At 43.8% G+C, this 24166-nt stretch overlaps 1 protein-coding gene and 1 long non-coding RNA gene across 2 annotated transcripts in view; one reads left to right on the plus strand and one right to left on the minus strand.

Annotated features, from left to right (window-relative positions):
- The first annotated feature begins 781 nt into the window (after positions 1-781).
- LOC122673330 lies at positions 782-13982 on the plus strand. Its single transcript, XR_006334669.1, has 3 exons — positions 782-833; positions 6648-6801; positions 13859-13982. It is a non-coding gene; the product is annotated as an uncharacterized LOC122673330 (long non-coding RNA).
- Positions 13983-15139: 1157 nt separating this feature from the next.
- Positions 15140-24166, minus strand: part of RELL1 (RELT like 1) — a 75739-nt gene continuing 66712 nt past the window's right edge. The window contains exon 7 of the mRNA XM_043871022.1: positions 15140-17191. Coding sequence (XP_043726957.1) covers positions 17186-17191 — 6 coding nt within the window. The 3' untranslated portion in view covers positions 15140-17185. The remainder of the gene's footprint in view (positions 17192-24166) is intronic.

Below are 24166 nucleotides of genomic sequence, written 5' to 3' on the forward strand. Positions count from 1 at the left end.
GAAAATTAAGGAGTAATAGAGGAGTAATAGAGGACTTTAAAAGAAAATAAGAGAAAAAAATAAAAAAATTTTAATTAAAAAATAGTAAAAATATATGAAAATGAAAATGAAAGTTAAGGAGTAATGGGGGAGTAATAGGGAATTTTAAAAGAAAATAAAAGAAAAAATTTTAAAAAAAGAAAAGAAAAAAATTTTTTTAATTAAAAAAAAAGTAAAAATATATCTAGGAATTTCTCTAGAGCTGTTGCCATCAGTGTGGGCTCGGTTCAGTTTCAGATAGCTCCTCGTTCCAGCTTACACTTCTCGATATCTACAGGCCCCTTCCGGTGTAGTCAGTGTTACCTACAGGGATTTTAATCTCTTGCACCGGTCCCTTCTGAAGCGGTTCCCTTTGTTTATTTGGCTTCTGTTTGCTGGTCTCTTCAGTGTCTAATTTCCGCCCTGACACAGGCGGGCGGAGGTGATCTCTTATTTAGGTTCGCTAGTTCAGTCCTGCTACGGGAGGGCGGGGCACTGCAGACAGATATCGCTGTGTGTGGGGAGCACTCACCGTGTTCCGGCCACACTGGGTTTGCCCCGCTCACGGATGTGTGCTTTCCCTGTCTACACTGCTCAGGCTCCCGGCTGCTCTATATGGAGCGTGCCCTGCACTGCATGCGGTTCCAGTTTTCGGGTACTCCACAAAAGCGCGGACTCGTTTGGGCCTGCGTTTTGTGCCTTCCCCGGCCTGAGCGGCTCAAGCAGTCAGGAGCTTGACGTGCACACTCTCCCTGGGTGCGGGGCGCCTTCTCCCCTCTGTGGTCCCAGCCTCAGTTTCCCCACGTGCCAGTCCGGTGAGTGCGCCTTGTGTCTATTCTTGGGAGTTGGCCTCTAGCCACGACCCTCCCAGCGGATGTCGACCATCCAGAATCTCAGGAAGTCTCTGGTTAGAACCTGGAGGCCTGTTTGCAGTGTGGGAGGGGTGCCGTCTCTGGGGCCGAGTTTGCCCCTTTCCCCTCCCCCCTGCCTCCGGCGGGGCTGGGCCGGTCTGCCGCCGGCTAGCTCTTCTCTGGAATTGCTCAGTCCCTTTGTTCTGCAAACGGCCGGCAGTGTGTTCGGGCCGGTTAATTTTCTCTCTCTCTCTTGCTAGCCCACAGTTTAAGTTGCTATCTCATGTTATTTCCCTCCGATTGCCCTCAGGGCACTCAGGCCCGGTCCTTACCCTAAGCAATGCCGCCCGCTCCTCTCCGTTCTGCCCCCACTTGCTGGTGGTGGATGCGGGCGTCTGGGGTACTTTTCTGCTGGGAGTTGCTTTTAGGCATGTAATCTGTGGGTTTTATTTATTTTTCCTCCCAGTTAGGTTGCCCTCTGAGATTCGAAAACTTCTCCCAGACCTGCCAGTGAGAGGGTTTCCTGGTGTTTGGAAACTTTCTCTATTAGGAGTCCCTTCCTGGGACGGGTCTCCGTCCCTAGCTCTTTTGTCTCTCTTTTTATCTTTTGTATTTTGTCCTACCTCCTTTCAAAGACAATGGCTGCTTTTCTGGGTGCCTGCTGTCCTCTGCTAGCGATCAGAAGTTGTTTTGTGAAGTTTGCTCAGTGTTCAAATGTTCTTTTGATGAATTTGTAGGGGAGAAAGTGGTCTCCCTGTCCTATTCCTCCACCATCTTAGCTCCTCCCCCCAGTCTTTTTTTAAATTGAAGTATAATTGATGTACAATATTATATGTTTCAGGTGTACAAAGTTATTTAAAAATTGTAAAGGTTATACTCCATTTGTAGTTATGAATATTATAAAAGTTTGGCTATATTCCCTATATTGTTCATTATGTCCTTGTAGCTTATTTATTTTATACAGAGTATACTGCTTAATTCCCTGTTCCTATCTTGACCCCCCCACCCCTTCTCATCTTAACTCTTCATCAGTATCTCCCAATGGGAGGCCTTAGGAAGAATGAAGGAGGCACCAAAAGCAAGTACGTGAGTATAGATCTGACTTCCTTAGTTTTGTAATCTGTGTGCAGACATAAGAATGTGGCCCCTGGCCTTGAATTTGAACTTTACTCACCAATGGGACTCCTATTTGTCCAATGAGTCTATATGATGAAAATGTGGGAATTCTTGCTCTCTGTTCTTTTTTGCTTCCAGATTAAACCTCATTCACTTTAAAACCTGCTATTTTAGAGCTGGTGATGATTAAAGAGACAAGCAGGCATTTGTTTTTCATGGTAGACACTTTTTGTGTTAATTTATGGGGGTAAATTACTCATTCATTTGTTTACTAAGCCTGTAAGTTCCTCCAATGTGTTAGGTTATAGTAGACATGTAATAGGCTAACTTTTGAAGCACTCTAAGAGACAACATTTTAGGCAAATCTATTAAATATGCCCATTATGAATGATTCTTACCAGCACATTCAAGCTAGTTGCTTGGCATTGACTATTAGCATTTCTTCCCAACTAAAGTGACTATAGTACATACCTTTTGCCCAGATCTAGGATAGTGTAGGCACAAAGTGAGTACTCAGTACACTATTTGTTGAATGAAAGACTAAAAGCTCTTCACATATAGTGGAAGAGACATCATGCAGCTGATTAAGATTCTGAATGCTAACTATTTGGTTGGAATATGTTGTGATAAAGGTATGAATGCAGGGCTGTGGAAGCACTGTCTGGATGAATATGACAGAGAAAATTATGTTTATTATTCACCTTCCTCACTCAGGGTCTTCCCTGGTGGCTCAGATGGTAAAGAATCCACCTGCAATGTGGGAGACCTGGGTTCAATCCCTAGGTTGGGAAGATCCCCTGGAGGAGGGCATAGCAACCCATTCTAGTATTCGTGCCTGGAGAATCCCATGGACAGAGAAGTCTGGCAGTCTGTAATAGTCCATGGGGTCACAAAGAGTCAGACACGACTGAGCGACTGACATTTTCACTTCCTCACTCAGATGGCCCGTCTCCATTTGAATAAGGAGGCTGCTTGGTGGTCCTTGGGAAGATGGGCGTGGAGTGGAACTGAGTATCCAGTGGAAGTTTGGTCTCCATCACAAGAGCAGGTTACCCTGAGGAACTTACACCCAAATTGAGGCAAAAACCTTAAGAAAACCAATGTTTGGGGCCAAGCAGTAGGAAACTTGGCTGACCACACTTTTCAGTCATCTTGAATTCAATCTTTCAAATCCTGGAGAGGCAAGAAAAGAAAGGATGTATATTTGTGACTTGAGACTCTGATGTCACTTTTCTCTTGGCTCCTCTTGTTAGAAAAAGTACAAGGGGGTTGCCTCTGCAGTTAAAACCCCTGCAGCCTTGGGCGGTGACCTCCGGGTGTTCAAAGGTTCTGACGACACAGCACGGGCTGGGCACTCACGCTCACGCACTTCTTTTTTAATCAACCTAGGGTGGAATCAGCCTGTGCCTCTTGCTCATTGTATGACCTTCGGTTTAAGTTGCTTAACTTTTCGGTGCCTCAGTTTCCTCATCTGTGAAATGGGGATCACTACTACATGTCCAGTGGAAAGCCGACGTTCTCAAATTTGAGTGTGCTCATTTTACAAAAGTAAGTTTCTGGGTCCCAGCTCTCAGAGACTTGGATTCAGCAGGTCTTGGGTGAGGCCCCGGCATCTGCAGCGTAGATGGGAACATTTCTCCAGCCACACTTGGAGACACATGGAGACCAGAGCGGGGCTTGCTTCATCTTTTTGATCTTGCACCAGCTATCAACAAAAAATGTCACACTCCTACCCCTAATAGAAGTACGTGTACAAATTTCTGTCTTCTGGTACTGTGTCATATACTTTGTAGAACTGGGAGATGCTGGAGGACAGAGGAGCCTGGCAGGCTGCAGTCCCTGGGGTTGCAATGAGGCGGGCATGACTTAGTGACAATAGCAACAACATTGAAATAACAAATATCAATCCAGGTTGTAATACACTCACCCCACACCCCTGGGCTATGTGAACCCTACTTTGAAAACCCCTGATTTAGAAGCCCAAATGAACTATGTATGAAAACACTCTAAACAGACAAAACTGGACTAAGATTTTTGACAAGATATACAGCCTACACAGGCATGTGACCATACACTTAGAACAAAATACAAGCAGATGTGAAAGCACACCCCAATACCACTCTGAGCTTAGTTTTTTGGAAGACTTCTATATTTTCTGCCTTTAACCATTTTGGAATAGTTAATACAAAACAAGGGTAAAATATGACCCAGAGACCAGAAGATAGACAAAGAATTTTACTCACATGCCTTATCAGAACTACACATTCCCAATTCACATGACTGACCAAGCTGATTAGAGTATTTGTTGAGTGAGGATCTTTGTTATTTTAAAAACAAAACCATGAAGTTTTCCCTTGACATCCAGTTACTAACCTTAAAAAAATCCCACAAAAATAATTTCATTTCCAGGTCCTACTCAATCCCTTTTTAATTCTCCAGAATAGTCCTAAAGCCATCAAGATTGGCACATATAGACCTTGGTTCTTATATAAACAAGTGAAGATTTTTACAGGCCAAAGAGAGTTGCTGGTCTCTTCTCATTAACTACTGTACTCTCCCTGTCTTAAATGTTGATGCCTAGAACAGGATCAAAAGTTTTTAATCACCCATTTATGAAGCCATGTGATCATAGGTTCCAAGATCTTCATGACATCAATCATTGGGCAGGAGACAAACCAAAGACTGTTACAGCATTTACACTGAAAGTTATAGGTGAAAATTTTATAACAAAAAAAGTATCTGCAAAGACACTTTCAAAATAATTTGACAAATCATACAATTATTGATACAATAATTTTATTCAGTAAGAATTTCTGAGAGCCATCAAGTTAAGATTTTTGGTTTTTTGTTTTTCAATTTTCTTGAGTTTTTTTTTTCTTTTTTTAATTTATTGTCCTTGTTGTTGTTTAGTCAGTAAGTCGTGTCTGATTCTTTTGTGACCCCTTGGACTGTACCCCGCCAGGCTCCTCTGTCCATTGGATTTCCCAGGCAAGAATACTACAGTGGGTTGCCATTTCCTTCTCCAGGGGATCCTCCCGACCCGGAGATCAAACCCACGTCTCCTGCAATGGCAGGAGGATTCTTTCCCACTGAGCCATCGGGTAATTTTTTAAATTTATTTTTAATTGGAGGATGATTGCTTTACAATGTTGAGCTGGTTTCTGCCATACATCAACATGAATCAGCCATAAGTATACATATCATCAACATGAGTCAGCCATAGGATACACATGTCCCCTCCTCTTGAACTTTCCTCCCGTCTCTCCCACTCCATCCCATCCCTCTAGGGTGTCACAGAGCACTGGGTTGCGCTCCTTGCATCATACAACAAATCCCCACTGGCTGTCTGTTTTACACGTGGTAATGGATATGTTTCAATGCTAGTCTCTCAATTCATCCACCCTCCGCTTCCCTCCACTGTGTACAAGTCTGTTCTCTACGTCTGCATCTGTATTGCTGCCCTGAAAAATAGGTTTATCAGTACCATTTTTCTAGGTTCCATATATATATAGGTTAACACTTGATACTTGTTTTTCTTTTTTACTTACTTCACTCTGTATAACAGACTCTAGGTTCATTTACCTCACTAGAACTGACTCAAATTCCTTCCTTTTTATGACTGAGTAATATTTCATTATATATATATATATACCACAACTTCGTTATCCATTCATCTGTCATGGAGATCTAGATTGCTTCCATGTCCTGGCTATTGTAAATAGTGCTGCAATGAACCCTGGGGTACATGTGTTTTGTAGAACTGTGGTTTTCATAGGGTATATGCCCAGTAGTGGGGTTGCTGGGTCGTATTTTGGTTTTATTCCTAATTTTTTTTAAGAACTCTCCACACTGTTCTCTATAGTGGCTGTATCAATTTACATTCCCACCAACAGTGCAAGAGGGTTCCCTTTTCTCCATATCCTCTCCAGCACTTATAGGTGCAAATATAGCTTAACTTCAAAAAAAAAAAAAACATGTATTAAGCAGTTATCATAGTTTAAGTTCTGCATATGCATTATCTTGCTTAAGTCTACCATAACCCTATGAGTTGTAGGTATGGTTATCCCCATTTCACAGATGGGAAAATGGAGGCTCAAAAAAGCTATCTAACTCAGCCATGGTCACACAGACAGTCAGGGGCAGAATCTCAACTGAAATCAGATTGAACAACAAGCTGGTCCTTTTTAGGAAAACATAGTACCACCTCTCTTTGGAGACAGCTTGTTGCCATCAGGATAAAAGAAGAGCTGAATCAAACCAAGGTGGTGGAAGCGAGGACATCCAATTTTAGAAAAGCAAGTATTAGTCACTCAGTCATGTCCCACTCTTTGTGACCCCCATGGACTGGGGCTCACCAGGCTCTCCTGAACATGGGATTCTCCAGGTAAGTATACTGAAGTGGGTAGCCATTTCCTTCTCCAGGAGATCTTCCCAACCCAGGCATTGAACCCAGGTCTCCTACATTGCAGGCAGACTCTTTACTGTCTGAGCTCCCAGGGAGGCCCTCTCTTAGCAAATAAACTTATATATACTGTCAATTAGGAAAGAAAGTGGCTTTTTTGGTTCTGAGGAAGAGTTTAATAATGAGTTGAAAATTTAGTCAAGGCCTTATCTGTAAAATTCCGATGTTGTCTACTATTAATAATATTTATGTTTTTACAGTGATGACATGAATGACCAATACAGAGTGACCTGAGAGTCCCTTCCTCAGTTTTGTCCCCTGTAGAATGGAAGCGGTGGCTGTGCCTCCCTTGGTCTGTAATGCGCCTTACAGAAGACACAGGATATGAAGTGCTTAGCACACACTTGGCACCAGGTAAATAGTAAACGCAAGACGTGATTTTATTACCCAGTGAAGGTCATCTCACACTGGACCGCTTTTTTATTAGTAGCACTTACACTTTTTTTAAATAACTAAATTTTGATTTCTGTGACTACTGAAGCTTTCTGCACCACTTCTAATAATATTAAACAGTTTCTAAACCCTTCAAATCCCTTTCTACCTACATTACTAACATCATCTCAAGGCAAACAGGCACATTGGAGGCACTTCAAATTTAATTTATTTTTATTCTCATCATTATCATTTATTTTAATTATTTGCATCATTTAACCATTGGAGAAGACACGGTAATTTATGCCTAGTTCCAATTTTAAGTCATGCTGTTTGAGGCATTAAAACTGATCTATTTCTTTTATCCTCCCTTGCCACAAATACATCTATATTAAGTAAAATGCACTTTTAATGCAAGCTAGAAATCTTGAGTTTGGTAGTGTTGGTTAGTTATTTCAGAGGCATTGTTTTCTTTGGTATTTTCTCTATAATTTCTTGACAGATTAACTTGCAAAGAAAAAGAAATCAAGGTCTTTTTAAGGCTATGCCACATTCATCTCTTTCTCTCTCTTTTTTTTTTTTTTTAACTTTTGGCGGTGCTGGGTCTTCACTTCTGCACAGGCTTTTCTCTAGTTGCGGACAGCAGGGCCTTCTCTCTAGCTGTGGCGTGCAGGCTTCTCATTGCCGTGGTTTCTCCTGTTACAGATCACAGGCTCTAGGGTGCACGGGCTTCACTAGTTGTGGCTCCTGGACCCAGTAGTTGCAGCTCATGGGCCCCAGAGCACAGGGTCAGAGTTGTGGCTCACAGGCTTAGTTGCTCTGTGGTATGTGGGATCTTCCTGGATCAGGGATCAAACCCACATCTCCTGCACTGGCAGGCGGATTTTTTACCACTGACCCACCAGAGGAGCCCTACATTCGTGTCTTATCCTAACAGTGATAAGATAAAATGACAGGCTGAACACACAGGGAAAGAGCACACCGTTTGTCTTATAGATCTGGGTCCATTTAACATCAGAGTAATGAGGTAATTCTCTCACTGAAGGTATTTGGTCTGGTTCCAGAAGAATGTGGGCCAGAAAGAATGTCAGAAGTTCCTTCTGTTACCCAATTTCTCCTATTCACCAATCCCACCCCCACCCTAGATCTATCTTCAACATTAAGCAATATGAATGCGGTAGAAACATCAAGAACCCACACTCAAATGGTCAAACTTTCATCACTGTATCATTTATTTCACTAAGTGAAGTTGCTCAGTCATGTCCAACTCTTTGCGACTCCATAGACTGTAGCCTACCAGGCTCCTCCGTCCATGGGATTTTCCAGGCAAGAGTACTGGAGTGGGTTGCCATTTCCTAAGAGGAGCTGAATTGAGCAACTCTGAGGCAGCCCATTGAATAAGTGCTGGCTGTATCCAGCCCCATGCTAAGTTCCAGATGTTCAAACTGGATTTAGAAAAGGCAGAGGAACCAGAGAGCAAATTGCCAACATCTGTTGCATCAAAGGAAAAAAATAGAGAATTCCAGAAAAACATCTACTTCTGCCTCATTAACTATGCTAAAACCTTTGACTGTGTGGATCACAAAAGACTGTGGACAATTCTTAAAGAGATGGGAATACCAGACCACCTTACCTGCCTCCTGAGAAACTTGTATGCAGGTCAAGCCGAAACAGTTAGAACTGGACATGGAACAATGGACTGGTTCCCAAATTGGGAAAGGAGTCCATCAAGGCTGTATATTGTCACCCTGCTTATTTAACTTACATGCAGAGTACATCATGTGAAATTCTAGACTGGATGAAGCACAAGCTGGAATCAAGATTGCCAGGAGAAATATCAACAACCTCAGATATGAAGATGACACCACCCTTATGGCAGAAAGTGAAGATGAACTAAAGAGCCTCTTGATGAAAGTGAAAGAGGAGAGTGAAAAAGCTGGCTTAAAACTCAACATTCAAAAAACAAAGATCATGGCAACTGGTCCCATCACTCCATGGCAAATAGATGGGGAAACAATGGAAACAGTGACAGACTTTACTTTCTTGGGCTCCAAAATCACTGCAGATGGTGTCTGCAGCCATGAAATGATGCTTGCTCCCTGGAAGAAAAGCTATGACAAACCTAGACAGCATATTAAAAAGCAGAGACATTACTTTGCCAACAAAGATCCGTCTAGTCAAAGCTATGGTTTTTCCAGTAGTCGTGTATGGATGTGAGTTGGACCATAAAAGAGGCTGAGCACCGAAGAATTGATGCTTTTGAACTGTGGTGTTGGAGAAGACTGTTGAGAGTCCCTCAGATAGCAAGGAGATCAAACCAGTCAACCCTAAAGGCAATCAGTCCTGAATATTCATTGGAAAGACTGATGCTGAAGCTGATGAGATGTTTGGATGGCATCACTGACTCAATGGACATGAGTTTGAGAAGCTCCAGGAGTTGGTGGTGGACAGGGAAGCCTGGCATGCTGCAGTCTCTTGGGTTGCAAAGAGTCAGACATGACTGGGTGACTGGACTGAACTGAGGCAGTTCATTGAGTGAGTGCTGGTTGTATCCAGCCCCCTGCGAAGTGCGTACATGCACGCTCAGTCGCTTCAGTCGCGACTCTGCAACCCCGTGGACTATAGCACACTGCGCTCCACTGTCTATGGGATTCTCCAGGCAAGAATACTGGAGTGGGTTGCCATTTCCTCCTCCAGGGGAGTTTGCCGACCCAAGGATCGAACCCATGTCTCCTGCATTTCCTGCATTGCAGGATTCTTTACCACTGAACCACCAGAGAAGTTCAGTGCTAACAGCACTACCTGCCCAAGCTTGTGGAATCCTCATGACCACCCTAAAAAGACACATATTATCTTCAGTCTGTAGTCAGAAGATTGAGATCTGAAAACCTTAAGGTCAGAAGTCAAGTCATCTGAATGCCAAAGCTGTGCTCTGAAGGGAGCTAGGTCACACGCCCTGCAGCAGATCAAAGACAGATGGGGGAGGGAGGTCATCCCAAGGCGGTGAAGTCGGGAGAGGGTTTGCATGAGCATTTCAGAACAGAAGCTACAAGGGCCAGGGCCCCCAACTGTGAATCCAGAGCGGCGCTGGGCGGTCTCCGCTGAAGACTGGAGACCAGGGCTCCACTGGCCGTGTGGCTCTGATCCCCCTCACGGATCTGCTTCTCTGTAAATAATCGCATTGCCTGTGGGGTTTTGTGGTGGTTGTTGCAAGTGATAGAAACTCTACACACACGAGGTAAGGCCAAAGAGAAATGTTCTTGGAATGGTCGTAAAACTCAGACGGGCAGCTGAGCCTCGGGGCAGCTGCATGTGGGCCTTGAGAGAAGCCAGGGCTGCCTCTCTTCCCTAGGCGTGTTCCTGTCCTTTCTTCAGACGGGCTTCCTCAGCACGTCAGGGAGCACGGCCTCCGCCAGCTTTAGCTGCCAGAGAGATGAACCGCTTTCTTCAGCTCCAGTTGTTAAATATCCCAGGAAGAGACCCCGTTGGGCCAGGTCACAGATGGCCGTGCGCCCACCTCAGTCTCATCCAGCTGTGGTCAGAGAGTGGGCCACCTGCCTATGTCCTAAGAGGGAGGAGAAGTGTTCTCTAGGAAAGATGGCACCATTCACAGAAAGCAGAGGCGCTGGCCTGGAGGAGTTCTAGCTGCCCCTTACACACACTACCACTTCATCTTCAGATCTTTTTATCTTTTTCTTTTAAATATTTGTTTTATTTATTTTGGCTGTGCCAAGTCTTAGATGCAGCATGTGGGATTTTTTTTTTTTTTTTCAGTTGCAGGATATGGGCTCTAGTTCCCTGACCAGGGATCGAACCCAGACCTCCTGCAGTAGAAGCGCAGAGTCCACACAGAATGACCAGGGAAGTCCCCTCAGATCTTTCTTCTACCCCTGTGCTCTGCCTCCTCAAAATATGGACTCTCCTCTATTCCATGCTTCTTCCGTGAGGGTTTTGAACTCTAACTGTGGCTCAGACTCAGAGCAAGAACTTTCCTGGCTCAGCTCTACACCTGGAGAGAATTCTGTGTGCTGAGACTCTGCCCAGGCCACTCTGACCAGCTCTGGTGGGACAGAAACACACAGACCCTACCAAGCCTGGCTGTTGACAATGACAGCGCTCATCATCAGAGTGAATGTGGAGATCATGGCAGGCCCCATGACTCTGCACGCATATTTCTAGTCCTTAAAAATCCTGTGAGACGGATCATTTTACAGATGAGGAAACTGTATCTCAGAGATAAGGCAGTTTCCCAACACTACACCACCGTGAGCGTCAGAGCCAGGAGCAAAGACCAAGCTACTTCTCTGGGTCCACACTACTTATATACACACACCACTTCCAGGGCAGGATTCAGGGAACGGGGTTCCCTTCAAAGTGGAACTCAGTGATTTCTACCAGCATCCAAGGTCACACATGCAGGAGAGCAAGTTCCTAGGTAAGAAACGGGCTTTCCTATGAGAAAGACAAGAGAGATCAGCTGGCGTCAGAAAAGGAGTGAAGAAAAATCCAAATTTTTACTCCCATAAAATAGTGAATGATAATCTTTCATCTTTTTAAAGCAGACTTTTATTCATTCATTCATTCAGCAAATCATCATGAAATCATGCCTATATACTTTCTGAGCTCCAGGCCCTGAGAGAAGGTCCCCACCATCAACAAAGGGCGAAGCTGGCCGCCTGCAGTTCTCGCGTTCTGCCGGCAGAGGGCGCGAATGCCCGCTCTGCGAGCGGCGGACGCCAACAGGCAGGACAGCAGCTGAATCCGGTGGGCAGCGACACCCGCTGGGCGGTTACAGGACGCCGGGGTCAGAGTCCCGGGTGTCCTTTCAGACGTTTGGATCCACCATGAGGGACCTCCAGAGAGCTGAGAACAGTCCCGGAGAATGGCCCTGGGAAGACGAGGAATGAAGGAAGCAAGCCCTGGACAGAAGCTGCCCCACAGACAAAAGGGTCAGGATTTAGGAACTGGCAAGGACCTTGGAAGCAAAACGGAGTCTCCTTTGACCGCAGCCAAACGCTTTACTGGCGGAACCCCACTCCCAAAGCATCACTGTCCTGCTGTCCTTGGTGGGAGGGAAGGAAGTGTCCCTCCATGCGTCCACTGTGTCAGATCAGGGTGGAGGAAGCCTCAAGGCCTGATTTTGAGAAAGAAGTGCAGAAGCATTCAGGGCCACGGACCCTCAGTCTCCCTGGCACTTTCACCAGGACCTACTGTGTCCAGAGAGAGTTGAATCCTAGGAAAGATCCTAGAGAGGATATCAAATTGCTGATTAAGAACAAAACCTGTAACCTCAAATGACCCCTTTCCAAAATGAGAGATTGGGTTGGGGGGGGAGTCCTAACATCCTCCCTCATGCATACATTCTAGGTTTCCTGGTTTTCATGAGCTGAAAATTATAAAATTAGCTTTTCCACTTCCTTAGCATAAGTGTTAATTGATCTCAATTTCAAGGAAAACACACACAGACACACATGAAAATTCAAAGTCAGAACCCAATGAGGCACCACAAAGAGTAAAGTTTGCTGTACATAAATTTTAAGAAACTTAACCTGGATATGAAGGAAAGATGGAATGCAGACGATGACAAATGACTCTGTGTTAAAAGTGAACCGCATAACCATGCCCAAGGGGTGGGGAACGAAGGTGCTGACCTAAGTAATTTCGGCTAATGGGCTTCTGGCTGGATTTTCTAAGGCTCGAAACTAGAAGAATAGTACATGGCATGGTGCTCTCGTTGGAAATCTATTTCTTTAGGGGTCTATATTCAAACTACTTTGTACATATGCTAGGGTTGATACAGATGTAAAAAGATCATAGATCATAAGAGCCAGGTTTCTTTATTGTTGGAGAAAAATTACCAAGAGGGAAAGTGGGAAGTTTAGAGGGAAGCCTGGGGAGCTAGACTGGGGTCAGAGGTGACAGTTATTTTGTTCTAAAGATAGTTACACAGACGGTTTCCTTGGTGGCTCAGTGGTAATGAATGGATCCACCTGCCAATGCAGGAGACATGGGTCCTACCCTTGGTGCAGGAAGATCCCACATGCCTTTGAGGAACCAAGTCCGTGTGCCATAGCTATTGAACCTGTGCTCCAGAGCCCGCTAACCACAGGTACTGAAGCCTGTGAGCCCTGGAGCCTGTGCACTGTAACAAGAGAAGCCAGCACAGTGAGAAGCCTGTGCTCCATGACTAGAGAGTGGTCCCGTTTGCTGCAACTAGAGAAAAGCCCAAGCAGCAATGAAGACCCAACACAGTCAATAAATAAATAAAATTAAAAAAAAATAAAGATAGTTACATTGGGACTTCCCTGGCAGTCCACTATAAAAGGCACACATTTGATCCCTGATTGAGGAACTGAGATCCCGCATGCCATATGGTACGGCCAGAAGAAAACAAAAAAGTTACATAACGAGGTGCACATGTGTAGGTTAGCAGTGTGTGTGTGTGTGTGTGTGTGTGTGTGTGTGTGTGTGTGTGTGTGTGTGTGTGTGTGTGTGTGTGTGTGTGTGTGTGTGTGTGTATGCGTGCCTGGAAGCAGTGTGTGTGTGTGTGTGTGTGTGTGTGTATGCGTGCCTGGAAGCAGTGACACCCCAGCATCAATGGGCACATCTAGCACTCTGATCTCTACTTCTGAACACCTTTCTCCAATAAAGGGAGCCAGAGCTCCTTGATTAGTGGTGGATTCCAAGGCTGAGACAAGGAAAGCACAAGAGGAGATGAGCCTGGAGCATCTTGTGGTATCCAGAAAGGTAGAGAGGGCAAAAGGGATAGAGAGAAAGTGAAGACGAAATAAAGAGAAGGAGCCATATCAAAAGGTCACCGCCACCGACCTGAAAGAGTCCCTCCCACAGTAAAAACAGCTGCAGGCAAGACCCACCAGCGGATGGTGTAGGGGGTTGAACTGTGTCCCCTAAAAAGATAGGTTGAAGTTCTAACTCCAGGTTCCTGTGGAGATGATTGACAGTATTTGGAATCGGGGTCTTTGCAAATGTAATCAAAACGCAGTTATCCTCGATTACAAAGGGTCCTATATCCATACAGTGATTGGTGTCCCCATGAGAAGATGCGTGAACAGAGGCCCACGCACAGAGATGTCCCTGTGAAGACAGGCAGACCCTGGAGCAAAGCAGCTACAGATCCAGAAACGCCAATGACTGCCAGCAAGCACCAAGAGGGAAGATGGGCCGTGGGACAGTCAGGCTTTTGCTTCCTCAACTGTGAAAGAATAAACTTTTGCTGTTTTAGGCCACCACCTGTTTTTTATAGGAGCCCTAATAAACTAAGACGTGGTAAAAATTAAAGGGAGAAAGTTTAAGCAGAAATAGGATGTGCCCATGCACGATCAGTTGAGTCTGATTTTTTGAAACTCTGTGGACCATAGTTCACCAGGGCCTTCTGTCCATGGAATTTTTCTGGAAAGAATATTGGAGTGGATTGTCATTTCCTTCTCCAGGGGATCTTTCCGATCCAGGGATCGAACCCACATCTCTTGTATCTCCCACACTGGCAGGCAGTTTCTTTACCCCTGTGCCACCTGGGAAGCCCCAATCTCAAAGTCTCTCCCCTCAAAAACTTATTCACTACAAAGGGAAAACTAGTGACTTCATAGAAATGAACGCTGGTGGCCACCACCTGGGTCAAACAGTGGAAGCTGACATCCCTAGTGATACATACCGACCTCACGTCCTCCCCCAACAGCCCCCCAATACGGAGCAAGAGGAAAGGCATCCTTTCTATAATGCAGACCCTCGGTCTAATCAGGAGAAAGAGCCGGCACACTTAGGTTGAAGGGCATTCTATAAGATAACAGATGAGTACCCCCTAACATGTGACGATCCTGAAAAACTGACAGACAATCACAGGTCAGAGGAGACTAAGGAAGCCAAGGGCTAAATGCGGTGGGCCATCTGGAACAGAACAGGATGTTAATGGGATAACTGGTGAGACTGGAATGATGCTGTGACTTAATTCATAGTGTTATACTGATGTTAATTTCTTAGCTTTGATCATGTTTAATGGTTATGTAAGATGATACCATACGGGAAAGTGGGGTGAAGAGTATACAAGAACTCTCTGTATGGCTTCTGCAATTGTTCCATACATCCAAAATTATCTCCAGACTTAAACAAAATAATAATCAAGGGGTGATATCATTATGGGAAGAGGAAGAACCCAATGAGGAAAGTCAGCCAAGTGATCACTTGACAATTTAGACATAAGAAAATGGGCACTGTGACATTAAGCTTGATAAATTATACCAACCACAATTGTACTTTTCAGCACCCAAGGCACCAACAATTGGATCATTCAAAAACAGCTCCCTGCGTTTAACATTTTTATTTTTAACTCTTCTTTGGTAGTACAAAAGTTGTAGAAGTACAAACCAGACAGTTAAAAATACATGTAACACTCAAAAATGGTGAAAAATTCCCTTTACAAATTTTTACATCGAGGTGGTAGCCGACTCATTTATTACATCAGAAGTTAGTCCATCATTAGTGTTTTATACAGTAACTTTGTTGTGGCTCCCCAAGCCTCCTAAAGAAGGAGGAAAAACACAAACGGCCTGTAAACATCAGTTGCACTGGGGACACTTAAGGATTCTTATTAGATAATATAAACCAGTAAAAAGCGCATATGTTGAAAATATTGAATGCTTAACTCTTGGCATATTTGGAAGCCAGTCAGACAGCAACTACTCAAGTATTAGAAAATATTTAAAACATATGTACTCTTGGTATAAATACAATTTTAAATATTTTGAGTATTTTCTTGCCTGTTATATTGTTATTTAAAAAAGTGCTCTGACCTGAATAAAATTAAAAAATAATTAAAGCTGAAGAATATCTTACCCTTTATCCCTCATCATTTTGAGGGCATGATATTTTTAAAACAAAAAATGAGTCCTTTTTATAAAACTACTGGTCTAGACTGCATGTACATTATTTATACTAATGCACACCTCCCCCCAAAAATTCTGATACTGCTACTTTCTGGAGCACAGTGATATTTATTTCCATATTGCCTTCTCCTGGTCCACTGTGTATATGCATGCACACGTACACCTTTTAATTAGTTGGCAGCAAAAATTCACATGAAACTGAACCTACCATTCACTTAAAAGGTTAGAAATTTTTAGTCTGGTGCCAGAAAAAGAATGGAATGAGTATATTTACAGTAAATACTTTACATTTTCATAAGAATTATCTTTTGGGAGTAAATGAGAACTGTGTTTTCTTTTTGCAATAAAGGAAGTGCCCCGAGGCACCACAGCAATACTGACAGGGTGGCAGGTCTTGGAGAAGTCCCTACTTCTGGACTCCTTTCTTCTTGGCTCAGACCTACCGTAAATATACTACTTCCTTCACCTCTGTGTTCTTTCAGATGTTCCGTAAACGTCACAGTTTGTTTTTTTTTTTTTTAAGTGGTGTATTCCAGGCCTGTAGGAGAAAGTAACCCTCAAGAATCCTTTATAAACAGGCACTAGTTACAAGATGGAGAACAGGAAGAACACCAAGGAAAACATACCAGAGGAAGGTGCGGGCCCATCTTACATCAGAAGTGGAGATTGTTTTCTTTTGGTCTTGAGTTATCAAAACTAGACTTTTTTATAGTGACTTTAAACCATTTTTCCCCTTATCCAACGGCTAAATAAGATTTGCTTAGCTTGAGTTAAAAAAAACAAAGAAACTCAGTATTTTATAAGTGACCTAGGAGAGGCATGCTGGTAGCAGGTCAGTGCCGATTTCTGGTCCCCGAATCCAAAGTCTAGCATCTGGTGCCCTCTGAGTCCATAATCTCTTGGGGGGGATCAAGTACCCAGGGCTAGACTACGTCTTCAAGGAGCCTTCACCACCGAAGATGCATCTTTTATTTTCTATTACAGTTAAACTGTAAGAGGATCGTCTTACAACCAGTAACAAAATTGAGATCCAAGGGTTGAGGGAACAGAAGTACAGGTACGCAGACGCGTACACACACACGCGTGCACACACACACCCTGAGCATTAGCTCAGACCGTACACAAATAGTTCCACTGTACATCGTGATCGTACTGGGGAAACTGCAGTGTGTACATCAAGGCCACAGATGGGGGATTGGGAGGGACAGTGGTTGGGAAGATTAAAAAAATGAGCTCTTTTCCTCCCTTGGATATGGAATAAAATTTTTCATCAGATATTTTTTAAACCAAAATTTGTTTCAAAGCAAACTGAATTCTGTATCCAGCATAGCAACAATATTCCCTTTTAGCTTTCATCCACTTGCCTGCAGACTCTACCATAGAAATTGTATAAAAGATAAAAAATAATTCCCTAGGCAACTTCACATGTTTTAAGTTCTTAGTCTTTTAGAACTCTTCACATATAGTCATATCTGCAAGAGAAAACAAAAAGGTAAAGCATTATAAAAGGCAAGCATCATATCCCACATTAACTGCCTGAATATTAAAGAACATGGGGGAATTGCAATCCATCCTCACCCCGTCCCACCCTATCCCACTCCATCCCACTGCATTCCTTCCCTCATTACAGGCGCTTCTAGAATTCGGTCTGAGGAAATTTAAGTGCCACAATTTCCAAAGGACCTCTTTTATCAAGGTTTTTACAAACCAAGAAAGAACAGAACTTGAGAACCACCCTAGTCTGAAGGCATCGGTCTGTTTTGACACAAGTTTCTGAGGGTGACTGGTGGGTATCCTCCCTGGGTATCCTGTATCTCTTATTCCCAGGAACCTGTCCTTTAACTTTTCATTCACATTCTATCGAGTAACAAGCTACAGGGTGAACGCGGTCATCACGAGGATCCTTACGCGTGTCAGGCATAGCGTCTTTCCCAAGCCACACCAAACTGAGTTACCTCCACATCTCCACTGAGCAAACGGGACAGCTTGACTGGGACTTTGCTGGGTGTGTAAGAACACAATGATAAAACGCTCGATGCTAGGTCTTCCTTCTCCTTCGGAAAGCTATATACAATATTTTTAGGTTCTTCTAACAACTGGCCCACATCAGTGTCTATGTTTAAATTACAAATGACGCCCCTTGTAAACCTGAAAAATAATTTTCTGCTTTTTTTTTTCAAAAGGTTTTTTGTTTGGTTGGTTTACAGTGGTCTCACCTAAGTGACAGAGTTATGTACCCTTTCACTTCCCTGTCTTGGAGATCCAGGACAACAGGCATACTAAAATTCTATGTACACCTGTGTATACTGAAATATACTGAAATATACACACCACGCAGGCCAACCTACATCACGTTAAGGAACAAAACCTTCTCTTGTCTCTCCAGATCGTGTTTGCCTATAAATGCTGAACGGAAACAGAGATGAAACCAACTTACAGAAATAAGAAGAAATAGAAAGGAGTCAATAGTATGTCTTTATCGAAGTATTACTTTTTTTTTTTGTATTTTTTTTTTTTTGCTGTTCTACTTATTTCATAACTCATCCTTTGAGATATGGAGTCCAACACTGTCCACATTATCCTTTTCTGTCATTGTGTCACTTATAATAGTCAGTGTGTATGTGTGCGTGAAAGAGAGAGTGATTTCCCAAACTAAATGAGTTGGAGAAAGGACTCTTATCTCCCTAACTGAAAAGGAAATAAAACATTGTTCTTTAAAACAGCATGAACCAACTTCTTAATTATAAATGAATAAGTAATTCTCTGTGCTGCATTGTTACAACCTAGCACAAGTGAACTATGGATTTGTGCCATAAGACTGAACAAAGTCAGCTCCAGGAATACTGTCATTTAAGAGTTGATTAATAATAATATGGAAGATACTAGCAAGGGAAAAAAGTAGAAAAGCTAGAGGTAGAAAAAATAGAAAAATTTGTCCTAAAAGAAGAAAAAGTAAACAAAGAAGAGAGAATTTTCTCAGGAAAACTTCAAACTAGGCCATTAACTAGAAAATAGGTACTCAACTATTTTTATGTCTCCACTTTTTATCAGCTGCTCCCTCAGCCCTGGACTTTCTTGTATCACAGAAGCAAGAAGGTCAAAAGCAAGGGATGTCAGGCTTAGAATGAAATGGTTCATCAAAGTAAGCATTTTCATCATTCCGTAGAATGTCCCATTTAGAGTTCTTTGCACAGGTTTGACCAGCTTTAAGGAGTGGGCGTGGAAGACCAAGGCTGGCTAAAAACGAAGAGTCTGGGGCCAGGGGCCTGCCCCCAAATCCAGGCCCCTGTGACTAGCTGTTGAACCCTGGCCTCTCTGCAGCATCCCTCATAGAGCTGTTGGGGGTTTTACGTAAGAGGATATACGTACACTGCTTAACACAAGACCAAGCAGTCAGTAGCCTCCTAAAAGTAGGCTATCACGACCATCACCAGCATCCCATCACGGTGGCTCTCCCCCACAGTGGTCTTCTGTGGCTCATTAAAACTGCACTGCACACAATATCTTTGAAAGAGGATGAGAAAAGTACAAACTTCTGCTTAAAGTCTTGATTACTAATACCAGAAACAAGGCAGAAAAAAGGGACGTTAACCTTTCAGGGGCTACTGAAAGCTACCCAGCACTGATTACAGTTCTGGGCTCCCCCTCTTCACAAAGACACACTTCACAAAAGGAAAGGGAAAACCTGACCAGCGTGGCAGCTACCAATTCCCAGGCAAACACCTGTCTCATCTGAGCAATAATCCCGAGGAAAGAAGACACCAGCTCCTAAACAACTTACAAATTTCTAACTGCAGCCTTATTTCTGGTACTGTGTCATGGTGCATTTGACATGGTTAAATCCCTTCTAATTTCATTCTACAGCTGTGAATACAACTGTATTTATAAACAAACATATATTTTAAAATAGTATTTCTATACCACAGCGCATTACTGTTAAAAGGTGCCTTCTCTAAGGGCACACAGCAGTCTGAACGCCAGGGATGGGCTGGCATGAGTGCTAAGGAAGGCCAGAAGCAGGGACCACAGGAGGAAAAAACACTCCATCCACTGGTTATCCTCAGGTCCATCACTATGGGACCGTACATAATTAATAAGACTGACCTATCTTTTTTGGGGGGAAATTTGGAGATGATTGTCTTACACAAGTGATTACTCAAGCTGGGAGAAATGAAACAAAACTTCTGTATACTGAAAAGACAATTCAGAAGACCCAGGTGTGACCATTTCCATCATAGAACAAGACTGATGGAGAGAAATTAAGAATGTTAGAAAAAAAAAAAATCTAGAAAAAAGTGGTCATCTTTTTCTCTAAAGTTTACTGCTTACTACACAATTCTAATCATAAAAACGATCATTCCATTATTAAGGTTCCACACAAGCCACAGTAGAGCTTTGATTAGAACACATATGTGCCTTATATAAGGGATTCTCCAGAAAAAAGGATCTGACCCCTTTAATAATGAGAACCAAGTTTTAAGAAATTAGAGGCCTAAAAACATTCATGGACAGTGAACACTGAGAGCTCCAAGGACAGGGGATTAAGGAAGGAGCACCATCTGACTACTGACAACAGTAGCTGACGTTTACACGGTGCTATGACCAGGCACGGCCGTGCTAAGCACTCCAGACTCATAACTCACTCCTTCCAGTGACTCCGTGAGTCAAGGCCGCCTCTCATTTTCCATAACTGGACACTGAGGCTAGCAGGTTCAGTAGCTCGCCCAAGGCCACACAATTCATAATAGGAGAGCAGTGGATCCAGCCCAGGAGGTCACACCTGGACGCCCCATAGCCACTGCCGCACCACTCACACGGAGACATTCGCGGCACCGTGGGGTCTTCCGAGGCTGCCCTTGTCTGCTCTTTCCAGAACAACACCAGTGGGGAAGCTGTCCACTCCCTGTAGCTTTGAATTTTCTCACATCAGATGTGGATATTATGGAGAAGTCTGAGGGTTAATCTGAGTTATACCGTCACAGAACTTTTTTAAAGATTTTTTTGATGTGGTCCATGTTGCAAGTCTTTATTGAATTTGCTACAACATTGCTTCTGTTTGCTAATTTGGTTTTGTGGCCACGAGGTATGTGGGATCTTAGCTCCCCGACCACGAACCAAACCCACATGCCTTGCACTGGAAGGCGACGTCTTAACCACTGGACCACCAGGGAAGTCCCAGCTTCACAGCAATTTAAAGGTGTCTGTATATTTAGCAACAATGCACTTGCCAAGTGACAACAGGTGAGCTTGTTTTACCAATCCAATGGATGGTGAGAATCAGAGCACTTTATTCCACGTAAAATGGAAAGTTATTCTGTATCTGGAAAAACAAGGGTTCACTTGGGAAGGATTTAAATGAAACGCAGCAGTTCCCTGCTAGTCTCAACACACCTCTGATTCAACACCTACACTAAGCTCCTGGCGGAATCAGTCATGCCTCCGAACGGTCCCACCTCTTCCTACTAGGGAAAACAGAACAAGCCAAAGGCTGCCTCTCTGCTGCCTCGCCTTGAGCAGGCCTCTCATGCTCACGCTAAGTCACTTCAGCTGTGTCAGATTCTTTGTGACCCGATGGACTGTGGCCCGCCAGGCTCCTCTGTCCATGGGATTCTCCAGGCAAGAATGGGTTGCCTGCAGTGGGTTGCCATGCCCTCCTCCAGGGGATCTTCCTGAGAACCAGCGTCTCCTAGCATCTCCTGCATTCCAGGCGGACTCTTTACCGCTGAGCCACCAGGGAAACCCCCGTAAGTCTCTACCTGAGTGTCAAATAAACAAAACCATAACATCTTATAGGTTACCTCTAACCTGCCTCTCTGAGCCTCAGGAAAATTAAGAAACATCAAAAACTATTCATCTGGGGGACTTCCCTGGTGATCAGTGGTTAAAACTATGTGCTTCCACTGCCAGGGCCACAGGTTCGATCCCTGGTCAGGAACTAAGAAACCACATGCCACATGGCCAAAAAAAAAATTAATTTTTTACACTTTTATTTGCTAAGTGTTTAAATAGGCTCCATCTGGCACAATATTGCAATAATAACATGAAACACTTGCCTATTTAGCAGTTGCGAAGTGCCAAGGAACAACATCCCTATGAGGCAGGTGGTAGTATTATTATTAAGCCCATTTTACAGATGGAAAAGCCAAGGCATCACAGGTCAAGGAACCTGTCCAAGAATACACAGCTGTAAAATGCCAGGCCAGGACTTGCCACAAGGAGTCTGGTTCCAGAACCTATACTGTGGAGCTACTATGACATCATACATCCTTGTGGAAAATGGGTGACTTCTAGAAAACAGGGACTACTATTTATTTAGCCATTTAAAGTTAGCAGTTCAAAGTCTTGAGTTACAGATTAAGAAACATAAAAATCCTGAATATGATTATTAATTTTCTCTTCTTTCCCATTTGAGGCCAAAATGTCTCCAGAGGCATTTCCTAGGATGCCTTAGGTCTGCCCTTCCTTTCATCCTCCCAAATCCCCGAGGGCCTGCAATGCTGCAGCTTCTCTGGGGAAAGGGCAGACGTCCCAGCCCTCCTTCCCAGGCCTTCTCAGAGGGTGGCAGGGCCCCCTGGGCGGGCAGATAAGCTCCTGAGCCGTCAGCGGGTCACCTTCCAGCCAGCGCTAGGGAGGCACCCTGGAGCAGACCCTGCCGAGGGAGATAACTGAGGAGAGGAGACAGTTAACTTTGGGGGCAAAACAAAACCAAACCTCTGGGCCCCCAAGTTATCTAAACTCTGGGAACACTGACAAACATTTCCGTCTCTTCTGTACACAGATCAAAGGTGTGGAGAATCATTTAGAACCCTATAGTTGATTATAGCAAAGTATGTTTTAGGTCCACCCCAGACTCTCAGCTTATGTCCATAAATGTTTCGGGGGCTATTTCCAACAACACAGAACCAACAGTGCATACAACATTTTAAAGGAGTCCAGCATGTCCACTCCTCGTGGCTCAATCAATGTGGGAGAATAAAAATAGTCCACAGAAGTTATCAGTCATCAACTGCAATAAAAGGGAAGATGCAGACAAGTAGCTAAGCTCTTTTTTGTAGAAGTGCAAAGGAGGGGGCTGCAGACACACATGTATGTTTTTTTAAAAAATTATTTACATATTTACTTGGCTGCATTGGGCCTTAGTTAGTTGTGAGATCTTAGTTCCCCAACCAGGGACTGAACCCACATCCCCTGGCCTGGCGGATGGATTCTTAACCACTAGACCACCAGCAAAGCCCTGACACATATATGCACTGTATAAGCAGGTACATGCATAGCATAATCCTGAAAGGATACTGAGGACACGACGCCTGGCAGATGGATTCTTAACCACTAGACCACCAGCAAAGCCCTGACACATATATGCACTGTATAAGCAGGTACATGCATAGCATAATCCTGAAAGGATACTGAGGACACGACAATCGTGGTCCTCTCTTAGGAAACAGACTGGGAAATGATATGTGCGTGGTAGGGGTGAAAGGGTGTAGATAGGATAAGGACTTGGTTTTTCAAAGACATTTTTCACTCCACAACTTTTTTAATGCTATTTGAATATTATATTGCGAGCATGTCTCATTTTTCCATTTTTAAAAGTGATTCCATTTCAAACACGTGTACTATCCACGCCCTCAGAAGCAGTGAAGGGGTTGAACTACCAGGAAGCCCAAGCCCAGGCTCTGGAATGAACCATCCCTGATGACCTTGAACAACGTCCACAATGTCCTAGGGCCTCCTTATTCTTAAACGAGGGAACAGGGACGTGGGGAGACAAAATTACTATAAAATCTAGCAGAAGTTCCATGACAGTATGGCCCTCCTCTGTCCCTTTTCCACACTGTTGCATTCCTAAGGCCTGGCACATAGCAGGGGCTTAATAAGTACTTTTAAAAGATAAAACTGTACTTGAACTGACCTGAATTAGCCATCAGAGCTCCTCTGAGATCTCAAAGTCTATGATCTCAGTCTACTTGTAAGAAAACAGACTATCTCACAAATGTGGACTGATCCAGACACAGCTCTGACAGCCAAAAGACATCAGGTGGTCCCCATAGGAGATGGAGTCTAGGGAAAGTTGATGTTGAAATGACCACCGCTGTGAATTACAGGGCTACACTGAATGAGGATTGTTTTCTCTATTGAAGCAAAGCTCCCTTGAACTTCAAAGCCACATTGGAGCATATTGGTGCCAATGTGTGGATTTCTTCCCACCTAAACCCTCTGCCTACCTAGCTCAGGAATCTGGGAAAAATTCATCCCATTGAGCCTGGCTCTTCAACTACAAAGTGCAGAGATGACCACCCATAACTCATCAGGTTGCATTCAAATGTCTATCCCCCACTCAGCTCTTCTCATCTGCCTGGTTCTACAGGACTGTGTTTTGCACAGGCAGTGAACAGTCAAGGACAGACGTTAACCTCCCTCCACTTCCATATTTAAGATGGACTCAA

Source organism: Cervus elaphus, chromosome 17, assembly GCF_910594005.1.
Source record: "Cervus elaphus chromosome 17, mCerEla1.1, whole genome shotgun sequence".
In the NCBI taxonomy this organism is placed as follows: Eukaryota; Metazoa; Chordata; class Mammalia; order Artiodactyla; family Cervidae; genus Cervus; species Cervus elaphus.